This window comes from Pagrus major, chromosome 17 (assembly GCF_040436345.1).
Source record: "Pagrus major chromosome 17, Pma_NU_1.0".
NCBI lineage: Eukaryota > Metazoa > Chordata > Actinopteri > Spariformes > Sparidae > Pagrus > Pagrus major.
The window spans coordinates 13761029-13778759 of NC_133231.1; the positions used below are offsets into that span (position 1 = coordinate 13761029).

The window sequence follows — 17731 nt, forward strand, 5'->3', positions numbered from 1 at the left end:
AAGATGCTGATTAAACAGCAAAATGATTGCACAGGTGTGTTTTGGACAGTTGACAATTACAGGCCACACTATCGCACAATAACACAAGTTTTGAAGGAGCGAACACTTGGTAGGCTGGCAGCAGGAATGTCCACCAGAGCTGCTGCAAACAAACACAGGCGCATTTTATTGATGGCAATGTGAATACACTGTAACTGTGACCCATTGGTGGACCATTCATGCTCCATCTCCTCCTCATGTTGCGGCATGACAATGCATTGCCCCATGTTGCAAGGACCTGTAGGCAATTTCTGGAAACTGAAAATATCCTGGTTCTTGCACAAAATACCCACCAGAAGTGTAAGTCACTGAGCATGTATAAGATGCTCCGGATCGACGAGGAATGCCATGGGGCACCTGTGACCAAAACATGTATATCTGGAAGCCTTTACATGTGAAGTCCATAGTTCAATACATAATAATAAATGTCCTTTATCAAGATGAAACTGCACATTTCAGAGTGGCTTTTAATTGTGACCAAAAGTACACCTGTGCACTATCAGCATCTTGATATACTATATATTACTGTACAATAAAAGTCTTAAATCTTTTAATCTTAGTGTTGGATGAATGTGATGATAATGATATTCCTGCGAAATCTATCGAAAATTTGAAAAAAAAAAATGCTATATTGCTACTATCAGTCAACTTCATGTTTTACTTTGTTTAATGTGCTTTTTTGGCAAATAAATATGAGTGTAGGAAGGTTGAGAAAGAGTCTGTAACCATAACTGTACAAAAGTGTACAGAAAAAAAACACTTACATTTAATGAATAGGGAAAAGGCAACCAGATGAACTGATAAACTAAACATCCACAAGGCCCAACATCTATACTGGAATATTCACACAATATCATCATATGTCTATTATTAACACAATATCAATATTACATTATGTTATTGTCAATACCGATACATCAAGACATCCCTTTATAAGTACAAGATGAAGCCACACATTCAGAGTATAATCCGTTTGTTTATTAAACACTTAATCAACTGTTTAATACATCAGTACATCAGAATGAGCTTTAGCTGCTTCGTCACAAACAGACTGTGGTACTGTGAGCTTATATTGTCATCAAATCCCCAACATTCAATCTCTGATAGCGCAGAAAAGAAACGTTTGGGTCACTCATGAGGTGAACGTAAAGCAAAAAATCCCTTTAATTAAACGAGTGAACCGATTCATACAAAACAGCATGATGTAGAAGATGACGGTGAGATACATTCTGTCAGACCACTGCTTTTGAAACTGCTGTTGTGCTATTTAAGAGGTGGTGTCCTTAAAACACTGATTGTCAATAGAAGTGACGCATGACCGGAGATAACAGAGCTGGGAACAGAGCAACAGATTAGATGACCACCAACTGTGATTAGCAGCAAAATAAGTTCTTAAGGCAAATGCTTTCAGGCTTATTGTTGAACAGTCAGTGAACCCGTTTCGTGAGAAAACTCCTTCAAGACACTTCTCCCTCACTTCTGCATATTTCTACTTCCCAAAACACTCAACTGTGACCTTCATCAGTCTTTGTGCTCTTTCAAAACTGCTTTCAGACAAACATTTTCCATCTTTTAACAGAATCACAAAACCCACCAGCCAGATCACTTCCACGCACAGTTAAAGTAACAGATACAGGCTTAAAAACGGCAGGAGGTGAGTTTGAGCAGACCGATGAACACCCTTGATTTACTCATGTCTGCAGTTTGGGGTAAGAAGTAATGTTTGTCCTGTTACCTGCTGAATGGTTGTGTGGAAAAATCCAATAAAAAAAATCAGAAGAAGTATCAACGAATACTGAAATCTCTGCGCCTACGCTCCCAAATATATCGTCTCCAAACACGGCAAACCCTTCTTACAAGAACTTAACATGACCAGTATTAATACACTATATTTTATGGCATCACCCAACAACATAAGTGAACAGTTTTGAGATCAGCAACTGAGAAAAATGTTAATAATGTTTATCAGAGTCAACTAGAGAACATCACTCTAAAATAATCTATAACAACTCCATAAACTTCTTATTTATACAACTGAGAACTTTTTGTTCTATTGATTTCTGCTGCAGAAATTGGAAACAAAGACTTATTTAAAGGCTCAAATCTACTTTACTTCTGAAATGATTCGTCAGATAACTCAGTCCTACACGTCGATAGACTGAAGAAGCGCTTTGGATTACAGGATAATGCTACATCGGCACAGATTGACAGGAATCATGCATTTCACTGCTTACAACATCAAAGCACACTGAGGAGAAAAAACAATGCGATGTAAGTCACTTCAGACACTTGGAGGAAGTTCACTGTAACATACTGTACAGTGTGTGTTCATTACGCTGTTTGGCAATAAAGATTTCCTGAATAAATGTTCACCTGGAATAGAAAAAGGTTCGGTTACTGCATCTGTATCATCTGGGCTAAACTAATATACATCCAATGAACCAGGCAGTGTTCTTTAGTCTAAAAACATGTTTACTCATGAGTCAACATGGATTACAGACATATACTGTAATACCATATGAGCATCGCTTATTCGTGCTCTTCTATTTTTTTATTATAAAGTTTTAAAAGTAATCTCATGCTAGTATGTCTCTGCACATGATGGCAAAGACTATAAACATACCGTTAACTCTGGTGTTAAATTGGAGGCAACTGATGTACAAAAGCATTTATCTAAACCTCAAGCCTGCTTTAGAGCTGCTGTAAGCATTATTTTCTTATTAATTAAGTGTTAAATAACTCTATATTCCAACAGTAATCACTGTTATACAGTGTTTTGTCAGTAACCCATGTGTCTCCTCCTCCTGCTCATGCAGTAAAAGAAAATGTATTTTCTGGTATCCCTGCCCATTTTATCCAATCAGGACAGAGTACTCCATAAAGAGGCGGTCCTGTCTGCTCAGAGGGCAGGACCCTCCTGTTCTGGCGGACTGGCGGAACAGGGAAGCTACCAATTCCAGCGCTCAAGGTAACGACTTATACTACCAAACAGGCAAAACACTTGAAGAAAAGAAAGAGGCAAAGTGAGCTTCCTTGAAAAAAAGAAAGGAGACGTGCAAGTGTGAGAGAGGAGGGAGGGGACTGCCGACTGCAAAACGGAAGTTAGCAAAAACGACGACAGCGCTTACAGCAGCTTTACTGCAGCTAACAGCTAAAAAGAGGATATAAATAATTTGTGTAACTGTGTCTTTTGGCACCCACTCCAGTGCACTGGAGGTGCATTAAAAGGTCCAGCATGTAGGATTTAGTGGCTTCTGGCAATGACGTTGCAGATTGAACACCCTTCACTTCACCTTGCTGCTAAAAACACAAAAAAGCTGCAAAAGGCCTTCTCTAGAGCCAGAGTCCAGTTTGTCTGTTCTGAGCTACTGTAGAAACATGGCAGTGCGACCTGTGGGTATAATAGACTAATTCTAAGGTCACGAAAACATTACGATCCTTAGTTTCAGGTGATTATAAACTAATGAAAACATAACATATATAACATTTCTGTGCATAAATCCCCCTAAATCCTACACACTGGACCTTTACATTTGTTTATGGTTCGGAATTGAAACACAGAATTTAACAATATTCAACAAGATCTTAGTCCGTCACACCATTTATATATACATATACTGTATACGTGAGTGTGTAAATGTACATATTCAAATTCTAAATTTTATTAATAAAGAAAGCTTTTGTCATCCAAGTGCTTCTGTCATTATAGCAGTCCTATACCCTTTAATATTTTTCAAACGTTAAAAGAATATATCGATGCCAATTTTGTATTTCAGGTCAACTGAATCCTGTGTGCGTAAGTTTCCAAATAAAATCTGGTTGGCATAATATGACTCCAATTACAATTATTTGGCGTTGTTACTCGTATGGAACACACTTTTGTTTGTTTGTTTTTAGGCAATAAATGCAACACTTTTTAGAAAAAAATTATATTTCTGAGCTGAGAACTCTGAGTTCTTAGAAACAAATAATGACATCTCATGTCACTGTGGAAGTTTCTGGTCTGAATATCACGTCATGTTAAAAAAAACTAAACAAAAATATACTAATAGAGCTGAGGGGTAAGTAATAATTTAAAAAATGGTTGTTTATAAAGTCTCAAAGATGTTCTCAGTGCTGCAGTTTGTTTTCACAATAATGAGGCTTCAGCCGATAAACACCATTTTTCAAAGCAGGACTTCTTCAGTTTGTTTGTGCGTTAAGTCTTTCATAACTTCTATTTACATTGTGCCTTTAAATCTCACATACAGTTCATCACTGCATTTTTAATCATGTAAACTAACTACTTTCTAGCAACTACACATACATCTGGGCATCAATTTAGTTTTTAATTTTATTCGCAAGATGAGGCTAGAATCTTTTTCTATCTGACACGATGGCTCTTCAAGCAAGGAAAAACAATTAAACACCCTGAAACCAAAGACGTTTGATTTATGTAACTGTAGTATAAACGCTCCCTCGCTGTGTGTCGTCCTGTCTCTCCCAGCAGAGGGCAGTGTTGGGCTGTCAGGAGCCTCCATCCATTCTGGGAGACTAACTGGGGGAGAGGTCACTGAACCTGTCAACATGAAATATTCCTTCTTGTTTGTTACAGTTGCAGCTTTTGCTCGTTCGCCTCCCGCTTCTAATCTCAATCTCACATCGTCTGGCGTCCTTTAAACACTCATCATGTTCAGCAACAGATTCATGACACAGTTCGAAACTCAAATAAAAACGCAAAGTCTGGGGCCTCTTCAGTAAGACTGAGAGTCTGTGTGGGCACATTGACGCAGTTGGATCACCATCTCTAGGAGTGGCTTTTGCACTTTGCACCTCTAAATTTAAAGAAAAAAAAAATCAAGTGCGACCTGTGTTTGTCTACAGGTTGAATCATTTACTTGAGTCGAATTCCCCTCATTTTTAAAACACACTCCGTCTCTCAGTTATACACCTTATCCAAACAACGCGGGAACAGAGACAACTGGAGGAGCGTTTCAAGTCGTCCACATTGCTCTGTCGCTGTAGCTTTGAGGTCAAATGCTAAACCTCCAAGACCTTCTACATAAAGAGGGATTCTGTCGTGGCTCATCTCAAACTTATGCCTCCTCCATCACCTCCATGACAATCGTCCTGGGTCCGGTTAGGATCAGGTTGCTGACGGCCCGGTAGTCCTGAGAGAGGACGTTTAGTCCGTTCACCGACACCACAAACTGACACACCTGAAGAAAAGACACAGAGAGACAGTTTGTCATTTTGGGAGACATGTTCATTAGCTGTCTTGCTGAGAGCTTAAAGAGACGATTATAACCACTTACATGTCTGTACAGTAAATATGTATTTGGACCCAGCAGATGATTTATTTAGGTAAGCAAGCCTGGAACCAGAGGAAAACCAGCTAGCCCGGTTCTGCTCCACTATAACAAAATACGCCCACAAGCACCTCTAAAAGCTCACTACTAAACATGTCATGTCTTGTTTTGTTTTAATCTGTACAAAAAACAAAATTTGCCACCATACAGTGGCTGAGTCTCCATCTTGAATGTTGCCTGGCAGGAGACGGATAAGAGTGGTATCAGCCTTCTCATCTAACTCTCGGCACGCAAATAACCCATTTCCCAAAAGAACTTTATTAGTTCAGTTTTTTGCTTACATCTTGCCCAGAGAATTATATTTTATTTGCCTGATATCAGACCTGTCAGCTCATTAAACTCCATTTCAATCTTCAGTCTGACATTCCCCCCACTTTACAGATTTCCATCAGGAGCAGCATTTGTTTTTCCTTAACATATCACTAGAGATCACATATAAGCCTGAACCTAATTTTAGACGACTCTTGCCAACATTTTGCTAGATTTCTAAAAGTGGAGCTGAGCAGAGTAAAAACAATTTACCATGTTGGGCGATAAGAGAGGAAATGCCATGGTGGGGGGGGGGTATTTGGGGCCTAGCATCTCATCTTATCTGTTTGATCGAAAGCTTGACACTCAAAAGATGGTAAACTATGTCCAATCATAGTGCAGATAACAAAGCAAACATGATTTAAAAAAAACAGACCGTTATTCAGTAAGACAACGCAGGAATCGTACTCAAAGCTCCAACAGTAGAGTCAAACCAGTACACACTGATAGTGTTGCCTGAAATAAATTACAGTAGGTACAACATGGCATCCATGCTCAAATCACTCCCCAGTCACGCATGGACCCCACCTCCCTTATCGTTATTTTAACCGCTGCTCTGATAGAGATAAGGACTTGTTGCCTGAGCTGCCTTCTGCTCTTGTGACATAGTGCAGCAGTTTTCTGCTGTCGTTTAGTTAGGTTTTTGGCAAGCTATTACAGGCGCACGCTAACACAGTCACAGACACACAGGCAAACACACTCCCCTGCCAAAAGTTTTCCAAAAGCCCTGCAAGATGCATAAAACAATCCCGATGCATGTCAGCGAGAACAAAAGCACATAATCATTCGGATATTTATATTGCCTATAAATCAGGAAAGTGCAGACGCAGGCTGCTGAGTGATGATGGAAGAAAAACTTTTACAGATGTGTTTCATGGGCTCCTGACTCAGGAAACATCTTACAGGGAGCAGCTATTGAAACCCTGCCTGTTCCTTACATAAACTGTCGTTACATGTAGTGAATACATGCAGATAGAGGTTGCTATTTTTGGTTAATTTTACAGGAAAAAAATGGTTTTAAATCTCTTCTAGCCTTCTTAACCGTTTCAGGAAAAAAAGAGATGAAAATAGGACGAGAGAATACAGGGAAAGAGAGATTAAGAGTGATAGAGGAAAGGGAAAAAAATCCCAGACTGTTAATCCTGCGCTGTGGAGGAATTTCAGACTCTCACTGTAATCACATCTAAACCTCTGCAGCCTATATCCCACTACTTGCAAAGTACTCTCCTTCATGCACTACTCTCTTTCTTTCCACATTTCCTTTCAACCTCTTCTACTCTCTTCCAACACCTCCCCCTCTTTTCTCTCCCACCGATGCTTCTCTCCTTTCAGGCTCTGGGGTTGTTAGTCTTGGCTGGGGCCCAGCTGGACTGAATGACTCCTTGCACTCAGAGGGTTAAAATCACTCTCGCACAGAGAAAAAGAAAAAAAAAAGACACAGAAACGGGCATAAAGAGAAGACGTAGAGAGAGAATAAACAACACATGTTACGAGGACATGCTTGGATATTCAACTTACATGCAGCGATAACAGAAACAGCTGTATGCAATGTAGAGAATATTCTATTCTTTCTAAAAACACTCAAGTGATGGATGACCTGAGGCCACATTTGCATGTATGTCCCTTGAGGAATCAGAAAGCCGTAGAAACAATAACTGGTTAAATTGAAACCACATACTGTCACTGGGTTCCCTGCCTGGTTTGGTGTTGTAAAGAAAAAGTTTGACATTTCTGGAAAATGTGCTTTCTTGCTAAGAAAGACATAAAAGATTGACACCACTCTCATGTCTGTCTGTTGTGTAGAAAGTTATAGCAAGTAGACTTCTAGCTTAGCTTAGCATAAAGACTGGAAACAGAGTAAAGCAGCTAGCCTGCTTCTGTCCAGTGGTGAAACAAATTCTGCCTATCAGCATCTGTGGGCAGTCATTGTGGGTTTTTAATGATCTATGAATCCCTGCACAGTTTAATGTGCAGTCAAAACATACAACCACTATGGTCGCTTTCACTGAGTACAAACACAGAATCCAGATGCATTTTGCCAAATGACAGTTCCAATAATGTTTTAAATGAAAAAAGACAACAATGTTGACCAACAGAGAAAAGCAGAATTACTTTGAGTGATTTGTTTATGAAACGTTTAGGGCATTTAGCAGACGCCTTTGTCCGAAACCACAGATGGCTGGAAAGATGCAGACTTTATGATTGACCAGTTCTGCTCCGAATTTCAGTTTTAAATCACAACACAGTCACAGTCGAGACAACAGTAGCCACACAATATAAATGCTACTCCACTACGATTAAATCAACTGCTCAAACCGAAAGATATTTGATCAAAACGCCCAAAATCAAACCAATCGTCCAAGAGCCAGATTTACAATTAACCTGCCGATTAATCATCGATCATCAAACTGAATGTCAAAGGAAAGATGATCCGGCAGAAACTTCTTTTTAAATTACTTTGTTAGACAGCAACAACATGCAATACATGCGACAAAAGGTCGTCGTTGCAAAGGCCATGCTGCTCTGATCTGGCAGAAATTTGGCTCAATTCCAAAATGGCTTATAGCTCACTAATTAACACATTATATATGTTTTATCTAATCCTTACAGAAAACGAAATGAAAAAACTACAAGTTGTGGTTTTACAGAGATTTATGTGCTGGACTGTTTCTCGGCCAGGAGGAGTGATTTCCTGGGGTCTGCTGGTTGCCTGGCAACCTCACAGTGAACACAAGACTCCAGGAGGGTTTCAGCAAGAAAGAGAAAAAGCTGATAAGAAGTATTTCAAAATATGTCTAAGTTTTCCTTTAAGAGAGTCAGATAATTAGATATTGAATGCTTGTTTGAACTGGTCATAATGAGTCTTCAGCATAATTAATATACTCAAAACGGTTATTAAAGATATTAAAAATCCTGCATATAAATGATCTCACAGATAGTATAATAGTATTTGGAGATTACAGCCTGCTACAGTCCCTGATTCATCTAAACTTCAAATTTTCTAATCTTTAAATGTTCAAATTTAGGAGTTAAAATCTTTAAAATGGAGGTTAAGAAACTCTGATGATTATATATCCATGTGGTACAAATAATGTAACAGAACTTTACTGTTCAGTACACTCACACATAATGGTGCGAGAACACACAGTACAGTACAGGATGCACAAATGGACAGTAAGTGGGACAAACACACATCCTGCTCCACCTGCTGCATTACAGAAGTGCATTAGAAGAAGCTCTAGCAGCTACATAAGTGCTCGGATCCATTACGGTCAGGACGATGCTGATGTGTACGTCTGTGTGCGGTGGGAAAAAATACAAACAGACGGAGATGAGCTAGAAAAGAGAAGAGCCTCAGAATGTGTTTTACTACCTCCTTCCCTGAGGTCAATGGGTGTGAGTTTCTCTTTTGGCCTTTTGCCTGGACCGCAGTGCCAACACCTCACAGCAAGGCATTCCCTCTCCTGGATCGTGTTACTGCTTAATTGCACATCGATAACGCTGCTCAGGTGAAGTGGAAAAGGGCTTCTAGGAACTCCTCGCAGATTAACTGCTGCACACTGCTGCACACTAGGAATTTACTCTACAGGGACGATACTGAGAGATAAATCTCATATTTCTGACCAAATATTCTGGTTTTGGTTTGATTTATGCCCTCGGCTCATAAAACTTGATGCTACCTTTCAGCCTTAATAAAAAACTAAAAAAAACACAGAGGTGGAAATGACGAGATCTCGAGTAAGGACATAAACACACACACTTTATGAGGTCGCCTTTATAACGTATGAACCATGACACGTGTTTCCATGGTGATAAAATATGACCGATGACAGTAACCAGAGCAGAAGTGATATTATTTCCACTGACCGTTTCCTCTTTCAGTGTTCATACTGATGCTCCTCTACCTCTGCCTCCTTCCTCACCCTCTTCTTCACTCTTCAGCTCATGTGTCCTCTCTCTCTGAGTAACATCCTGTCCTTTACTTAGTCGGCAAATTTTAGTTTAGCTGCCACTGTGAGGAAGAGGCAGAAGCTTTGGTTTTTCTTTTTTAAAGGTCTCTCACCTTCGGGCTTCCATAACGCCTGAGGAAACATTTTAATGCTCACTTTATAATTCCAAGAGTCTCTAAATGATCACATGCTTAATAACTTCATGTTTCCTTCCTCTCCCGTATTTCTCCTCCAAATCTTGTGTTTCTCCTCTATCTGGCTCCCGCTACTTTTTTCCTCCTCTCTCCATGTTGCGGTTTAAGTCGCTGTGCTCTGCATTCCCAGGATTCCTTGCTGCCACTCTGCTTACATACCTTCATGCCAGCTGTGGCTGCAGAGCCACCATTACCCTGTTTTCCTTCCCTGAACACTCTTCCTGCTTTAACAACTACTCTCTCAGCTCCTGTCCTCACACATCCTCCTCATGCAGGCTGGAGTTACAGGAAGTGTCCCTCTACTCTACTCCTCTTCCTATTCCTTCCATATTGTTCTCTTTCATTCTTCTCCTGCACTTCTCTTGCACTTGAGTATAACAATATACATATGTAAGTGCAGATTCAAAGACAAAATAATAAACCGTGTTCAAACAACCACTGGCAGTGCACTTTCCTGTTGACGACTTGTCGTTATCTTGTTGTTGTTGTAATCTTATCTCAAAAATTAAAGGCAAAATGTCAAGCTTTGATTTCAAAATCTCAGAATTGATTAATAATAAGGGATCCTCTCTCAAATCATCATATTGGATTTTAGGTTCACAGTCATGAAGAGAGGAATACAATCAGAAGACACAAGCATGTAAATTGTACTGCAGCCTCAACAGATGACTGCAGTACTTCCTTACCTTACTTCATCTAAGCTACAATCAGTTCATTTAAGCTACAAACAGTGACATCCACCCTCCTTTCTTCCTCCAAACCTGTTAAAACTCTCCGAAACTGAGCACGAGCGGGTTCATCTTTTTTCACGTCCAAACATTTTTCCCACATTAGATGAAGAGATGGAGGAGGGCCCCCATACATCTCTCCTGTTCTTACCTTCATGCCAGCAGCAGCTGCAGGTCCACCAGGGTCCACTGCCTGAATGTGGCAGGGTTTACTGCCTCGCACCACAAAGCCCCAGCCGACAGCATCACCTACAATCTGAGGGACAAAAGAGACACATGTTGAAACAACATGGCATCTCAATGACTATGTTGACATACATAGTAATATTTTACCATTCCTCTGAATATGTTTTATTGATACAGGTCATGTAAAAAAAACTATTTTGTTTGGATATTCTGAGTTTCAGGCTTTATTCTGATTGTATCATTTCCTGAGTAAGACAAATATTGAAATGATTCAGATTTTAGGAGCATTATTTGGACATGTACGCCATGCATTCAGAATTTGTGCATCAACTGGGGTTTTTACCACAGTTTACAACACACCTGATTATTTTGTACATGTAAAAGTAGTTGCTGTTTTGAATGCACTCTGTTAGAATCTAACCTGAGCCAAAATTTGCATCTGGTGATGACACCCATGCTGAAATGGTCTTTGTTTGAGTGTTTTTGTGTGTGTGTGTGTGTGTGTGTGTGTGTGTGTGTGTGTGTGTGTGTGTGTGTGTGTGTGTGTGTGTGTACGTGTGCGTGTGTCCTACAGTGAATGTCTTCTTTAGAAAAGGTCCTCCTGGTGTCTGCAGCTCCTCTGGACTCACTTGTCTTTTCAGAACTGTTGAGAAAAACACGCAGAAAATGTTATTTACTACCATTATAATCAGGCACGACCATATACACATGGGTAACGCATACACGTGCACACTGAAACACACACAGTACTGTTGCTTTAAATAGTGTGTATGTATGTGTAGAAAGAGCTAACGTCAGTCACATGCTAACCAGGGCCTGGAGGCCCGCTGCTTCCTGAACCAGTATAGCTCCCCTTCCCCTACTCCAACTTCCCCTATCCATTACTCACTTCAATATGACTCCAACTGGCTTTAAATGGACTTTTGTGTCCCAAAAAATATCTAAACTCCAGTTTAAATTCACCCTATTATGGTACAAATGATGAAACATTTGACAAAACTGAGTGCTGGGAGGATGTAGCAGACTTGTCAGCAACCAGGAGCAGAAGATTAAAGAATCCATGCACGCACGTACAATCCCTTCACATGAACTGGTCATATTAATGAATGTGTGCTGAGATTGTGCACACATTTCACAATGGAGTCTCATTAATGTTTTTCAGGTTTTCAATCAATTTCACTGTGTGCTGCATTTCTGCCGCCCACACACCTATCTAACATCTTAACTTCTAATTAACTGCTTATTTCTTGCCATTCAGTCTGCTTCCTGTTTATTATTACTCCTTTAAAGTGAGGTGACTGTTAATTAAATCATAAATGATTACCTTCCTGATTGAGATATCACCGATTATTATGGTTTACAGGGATAAGTGTGATGCATTAATGAATGAAACTTTACTTTAGGGGCTATAAAAGAGCAGTGAAATTGAATAGGGCAGTGTTTTTCTAAGTTAAATGAGGAATGATAAAAAACAGAACCAACCAATCATATGCACTGCTTTATAAATCTTAAACAAAAAGCAGCACTTTTGTATGTGTTTTGATACTAAACCAAGAAGAAAATGTAGGTAAAAGTATGCTGAATAAACCTTTAAGGGCTAAACAGACTTGAACTACAGTTACTTCTCCCACACAGACCTGAGAGCAGCCTGTTGGCCTGTGTGTACTGAACAGTGTGTGTGCTCTTGACTAATCACTCGTGGTCTGTGCTGGACTTCATTCTAATCTGATAAGCGAGAGGAGCTGAAGTGAGAGAGACCTTTTATCCTCTTGATCTGGACATTTCAATAATCTCTGTGTGGAAATCCTGATCTGATCTACAGGTCAACTTGTTTTTAAAACCTCATCTGCTGCGTCGACTTCATGTCAGAGACCAACATCCTTTATTTAAACTGTCTGGCTTCATTAATACTGCCAGGAAATTACAACCTTTTTTGCAACATCTAATATGAGTGTTTCATATTTTTGGACTCCTTATCTTCCCACACCATTACCAAGTTTTATATGAGGCAGAGGGGAACTTTGTTTGTGTGTGTATGTGTGCCTTCCTTTTCCTGTTCATTGTGTATCGTGTGTGTGAGTGCTCATGTTGAAGGGGCTCCGCTGCTACAAAGAGACTCTGTCAAGGACTCAGCTTGGATTAGACACATCAAGGGAAACCTCACAGTAGTAAAGACACACAAAGCAAAATACACACACACACACACACACACACACATGCACACGCACCTCAAAGGCTTCACTTCTTCATTCAAATCTTTACTCAGAAATTTAAGCAGTCCACCCCCAAACGTTACGCATGATCATCACTTTCTACAAGCAGCACGTATTTATCTTCCTCTGAAGATAAAACGAGTCCACTAAGCCTGTCTTTTCAACATTTCTTTTTAAGTCGGCTAAAATAAAGAGAAGCAAATGTACATCTGTCTGAAAGAACACATTTAAGCCAGATGTATAATCTTAATGTCAGGAGTGTGACGATTATCCAAATCCACATTTTGTAGAGAAAAGATTCTTTGAGGAGTTGGATTTGAATGTAAGTGATACATTTGTAATTTCAGAGCTGTCCCTGAATGCACCGTGTAGAGCGGAGTCTGACAATTGTCAAGTTTGAGATGGGAAGGGAGTCTTTTAAAGAGAGGTGACGATAAACAGCATAGTTTTCTGACATGTTAATGTGACTCATCTTAAAAGTGAAATCTGAACAGTGTTGGGTAGTGTTACTGTTGAAAGTGACTTGTTATGTTACAGCATTACCTTCTGAGAAAAGTAACTCATTAGAGTACTTTTGTCTTGCCAAAAATAAAAACCCCTTTGCGATTCCTTGCACATGTTGCTGCTCATATTGATGCATGTCTTACTTAGCATAGCATAATCTATGACCTATAATCTGTAACTCTGCAGGCTAATGACAGGAATGACAATCACAATTTCTACAGAAAAACGTTGAATTATTTGAATAACATGAAAATAAACAGGACCATGGGTACCTGAGAGTAGAGAAAGAGAAACAGTACGAATGCTTGTGGGATTTTCTGAACTAAGGAACAGGGAAGTACGGTGAAGTTGTTACTGTAACAGATTACTCATTTGAAAACATGACATTGACATTGCAAAACACATTACCTCACTCATGAAAAAAAAAAAGTAACTCTAACTCTCACCCCCCCAACACGTTTGCAGTTTGAGACTCAAGGCTGGGTATTTGGATTTCACTTGGTCTCGGTTTCAGAATCGTTAGACTCCTACTAGATGTCACCCAGGAGCCATTAATCTGTTAACACATCTCCGTCACCTCTACACCAATTTATTCACAATCATTATAAGATTGATACAGCCGATGGGTGAAAACGAGGAACACGACTTGGTCAGGTAATAAAGAACTAACAGAACACCACACTGACACATAACCTAAGGATACAGAATGAAATATTTCTTTTTACACCTCTAGCATTTCTTGATAAGAGCTGCCCTTCACATACAAGACTCTGTGTACGGTATGTGTGTGTCGTCTCACCAGACTTGGGGTTGCAGAGGACAGGCGGGCTGCTGCTGAGCGTCGGACTGCTGCTGTAATAACCGCTGCTGCCACAGCTGCTGCTCATGCTGCTCCGCCGGACTCCGACTGCCACCTTTATCTCTTTGGTGGGACTCACTGAGACAGAGGGAGACAGAGAGAGACGTTAGACTAAAGATAGATGAGAGAAAGTGAAGGAGCAGGAGGGAAAGGCTATACAGCTGGACGAGAATTAATTGGACAGTTAATTAGCTGCAGGTCAATTAACAGCATGAGAGGTACTCACCCTCACTGTGTTTACATCATTAATATTCAGAATCACGGCTCAGTCTGAAAACAAATGCCTCATACAATTAGTGTAAACTACCACAACTGTAAATATCTGTCTAAAAAAAAAAATAGAATATCTATATGTTATTTATTACTTCCTGTGTCCTGATTTGCCCACTGGGACCATTCTCTCTCTCTCCATCACTGTTTCCTAATTACAAGCACTTTGTGCGAGGTGATGTTCGACGTTTTTAAGAGAAAAATCAATGTCTCCATTAGTCACATATAAAATCACTTTAGAGCTGGTCTAAATTATTCTAGATTACCATGAGGCATCTAAATTGCAGCCATTGTCCAGTAATTTTACATTCACATATGTATTTTGTTGAAAGTGCCACAGAGAGCTAATATTTTACATTTTGCTAATGCAACAATGTAATGAGCAATAATCTGAGCTGAATAAACCAACTGAAGCTGAGCTGAAGATTCCAGTGTTCAGCTCGCTTGTCTGTCAGTCAGCCAGATGTTTCATCCTGCACCGTGCCTTGTTGTTTCTTTACTTAGGTATTTGGTGTACTGCACCACACACTGATCACTGCACTCATTCACCTGCACACACCACCGAATGACTGACTTATCTACTTAAAAAAACTCAGAGTACATCTCCCTCATTTGTTGCAACCTGCCAGCCAGTCGTAACAAGCTAGGGGCTGGTCAGTTTTGAAGTATTGTAGAGTTAAGTAATGTCTTTTCTCCTTTTCTCTCAGTGAGTTATTTGTTGTGGGGTTGTTTTGTGTTTTCTATTAAGTAATCCCGGTTTAATCAATTTGTTTGCATAAGAGCCCATATCAATCCAGTTTAATAGGCTGCAAGCAGGGAGAGCCTTTATTAGGGAGATTATTATTGTATTATTATATTTGTATTTGATACTATATTTGATAGTGAATGCATTTATGGATCCAGCCATCTGGCCATGAACTCACACAACCATCAAACCTTTCCTTTAAGCTCATCTCTTTGTTTTATCAAATAGGATTTGTCAAGATTCAAGTAATGAAAATGGGGATCATATTTTTTGTGATTATTAAAATTTCTGTAACATGTAGGTATTTACTTATTGTGGAATACATTTATCAAATTTGATTTTGAACTTGTTATGTCCGTGTTGCACCTTACATATTACATTGGGACATGTCAACCAGATCACATGATCGAATGACAGGACTCAGCACTTTTTTTACCATGTTCTTCTGCCCGGTAACACAAATACAGTACTTCTACTCTATTATCTTTATGAGGCAGACACCACCAAGGAGGCGTAATCATGTGTGTCAACAGAAGATAATGCAAAGGGGGTTAATATGTCAATGTGTTTTTCTCCTAGAAGACAGATGCCAATAATGAAGGCATACATTAAACTTTTGTAGTGTGGACAAAGAAACACATTGAGAATGTTCTGTCAGGTTTTAATTGAAGGACAGGAAGTCAATCGCACACTGATTGCTATTAATTGCTGGCATACAACTGGACATGATCATTGTGCAGACAGGTACTTTGTGTGTGTGTGTGGAACAGCTTCTACCTGAGAGGAAGCTGGTGTTGCCTCCATCAGAGTTTTGTTTGCGGAGACAGAAGGGGCTGTCGTGACTCTCTGGGATGCTGCGGCCGCGCTCGTGGAGGAGTTCGATCAATCGCCGTCGCCGCCGGAAATTCATCCTGAACTGGTAGAGGAGGGGCCCGTCGACAAAGTGATGCTTGTTGGTGACTGGAGATGGAGAGAAAAAAATTACTTTGAAACTTCCCCATAAGCATGCTGGATATTCACAGATATTTAACACTTATACCATCTCTTCTTCAGGGTAAGTCTAAGAAGAAGATGGTGTGAGAGGTGTAAACCATGAGGAAATGGACTGATGATGATATTTCAGAGACAATCTTTCTCTGTTAAAGTTATTCATATACTGGCTGTGAGTCAGAATCAAATGCCAATGCAAAGTTATTTTAACAACTAAGAGAATATGTAGTCATTTGTTCCACTGGCCAGCTTTGCTGTGAACCTCTCAAAATTTGTGTCTCTCACTAAAACCAAGCTGAGGTGAGCCTGAAACTCTGAACCTGAGCTGAGATCACCCGCGCTGAACAAACATAAACTGACCTCAGAGAGCGTCGACCTGAACCGCGTCAGCTGAGCCGATAAGAGCGACTGAACTGAGTCCATCTTTATTTAAATTTACCAGCTTGTCAACGTGAGAGGAAATCACATGCAGCAGTAAATTCACTGTCAGTGTTTAATGTCCTGCTTTTATTCAGTTTGTCGAGAATTGTTTCCTGAAGTGTTTTCTGAATTCAGACACAAGATTCGAAGCCAGAATTTTGGGAAAATTGAAGATGAAATGTTAAAACTTTCAGACACATGATGAGACACACGGTAAACACTGCTCCAGTTTAGATAGGCTTCATCTGTCGAAATCCATCAACAATCTCTTTAAAATTAACTTTATAGACTATTTTTGATCTATTTGCCTCTTTTTTGGTTGCTGTGAAACTCCCTTTATGATCCTTGCAGTGCTCTGTTGTTTTTCCATTTGTATCTACTCTATGTCTTTGTTTGTTCATGTCGTGGGAAAGAATTTCAAAATTATAGGCTACATGCATAAAAGCTATACAATTAATGTCATAAATCACAGTAAATGCACAGCAGGCCTGTACACCATCCAGCTCCACACACAGAAAAACTGGCCCAGAAACTGAAGCCCAGTTGCCTGTGTCTGATAATGTAAGTTTAATAAGCAAGACTGCATTACTTTTATTCAAACTGGTTTAATTTCATCAGCTGGATCAGTGCCGTAATTTCATTTCCCAGCGAGTCATCAGGCCCATTCATACAGGACAAGTGATCAAATTTAGACTAACACACTCTTCTCCAAAAAGAGCAGCAGTCCCTCTTATCCAACTTCCTTCGGAAGCATTTTCTGACAAAGACCAACCATAGACTTCCCTCAAATCCAGAAGACTCTAAAAACACCATCATTTCCTTCTTCTCATGATATCTTTAAAAAGTGTTGTAATCATGAGATCATGTTTGTAGTCCACCAAACATTTTTGGAGCCTCACAGCAAATCATCAGTTCTCCTAAACAACTGAAGTAGGTGGGGACTGGGGAAAAAAACAACTGAAAAAATACAGAAAAT

The 17731-nt window shown here is 39.8% G+C and overlaps 1 protein-coding gene across 2 annotated transcripts in view; it reads right to left on the minus strand.

The window, feature by feature from the left end:
- Nucleotides 1-4354: 4354 nt before the first annotated feature.
- deptor (DEP domain containing MTOR-interacting protein) overlaps nt 4355-17731 on the minus strand; it is a 30748-nt gene continuing 17371 nt past the window's right edge. The window contains exons 6-10 of one of the 2 annotated variants that reach the window (XM_073484804.1): nt 16123-16305; nt 14271-14408; nt 11327-11397; nt 10720-10824; nt 4355-5237 (exon numbers count right to left, since the gene is read on the minus strand). In XM_073484804.1, coding sequence (XP_073340905.1) covers nt 5115-5237; nt 10720-10824; nt 11327-11397; nt 14271-14408; nt 16123-16305 — 620 coding nt within the window. In that variant the 3' untranslated portion in view covers nt 4355-5114. The remainder of the gene's footprint in view (nt 5238-10719; nt 10825-11326; nt 11398-14270; nt 14409-16122; nt 16306-17731) is intronic. The other variant, XM_073484805.1, reaches the window with a different exon arrangement.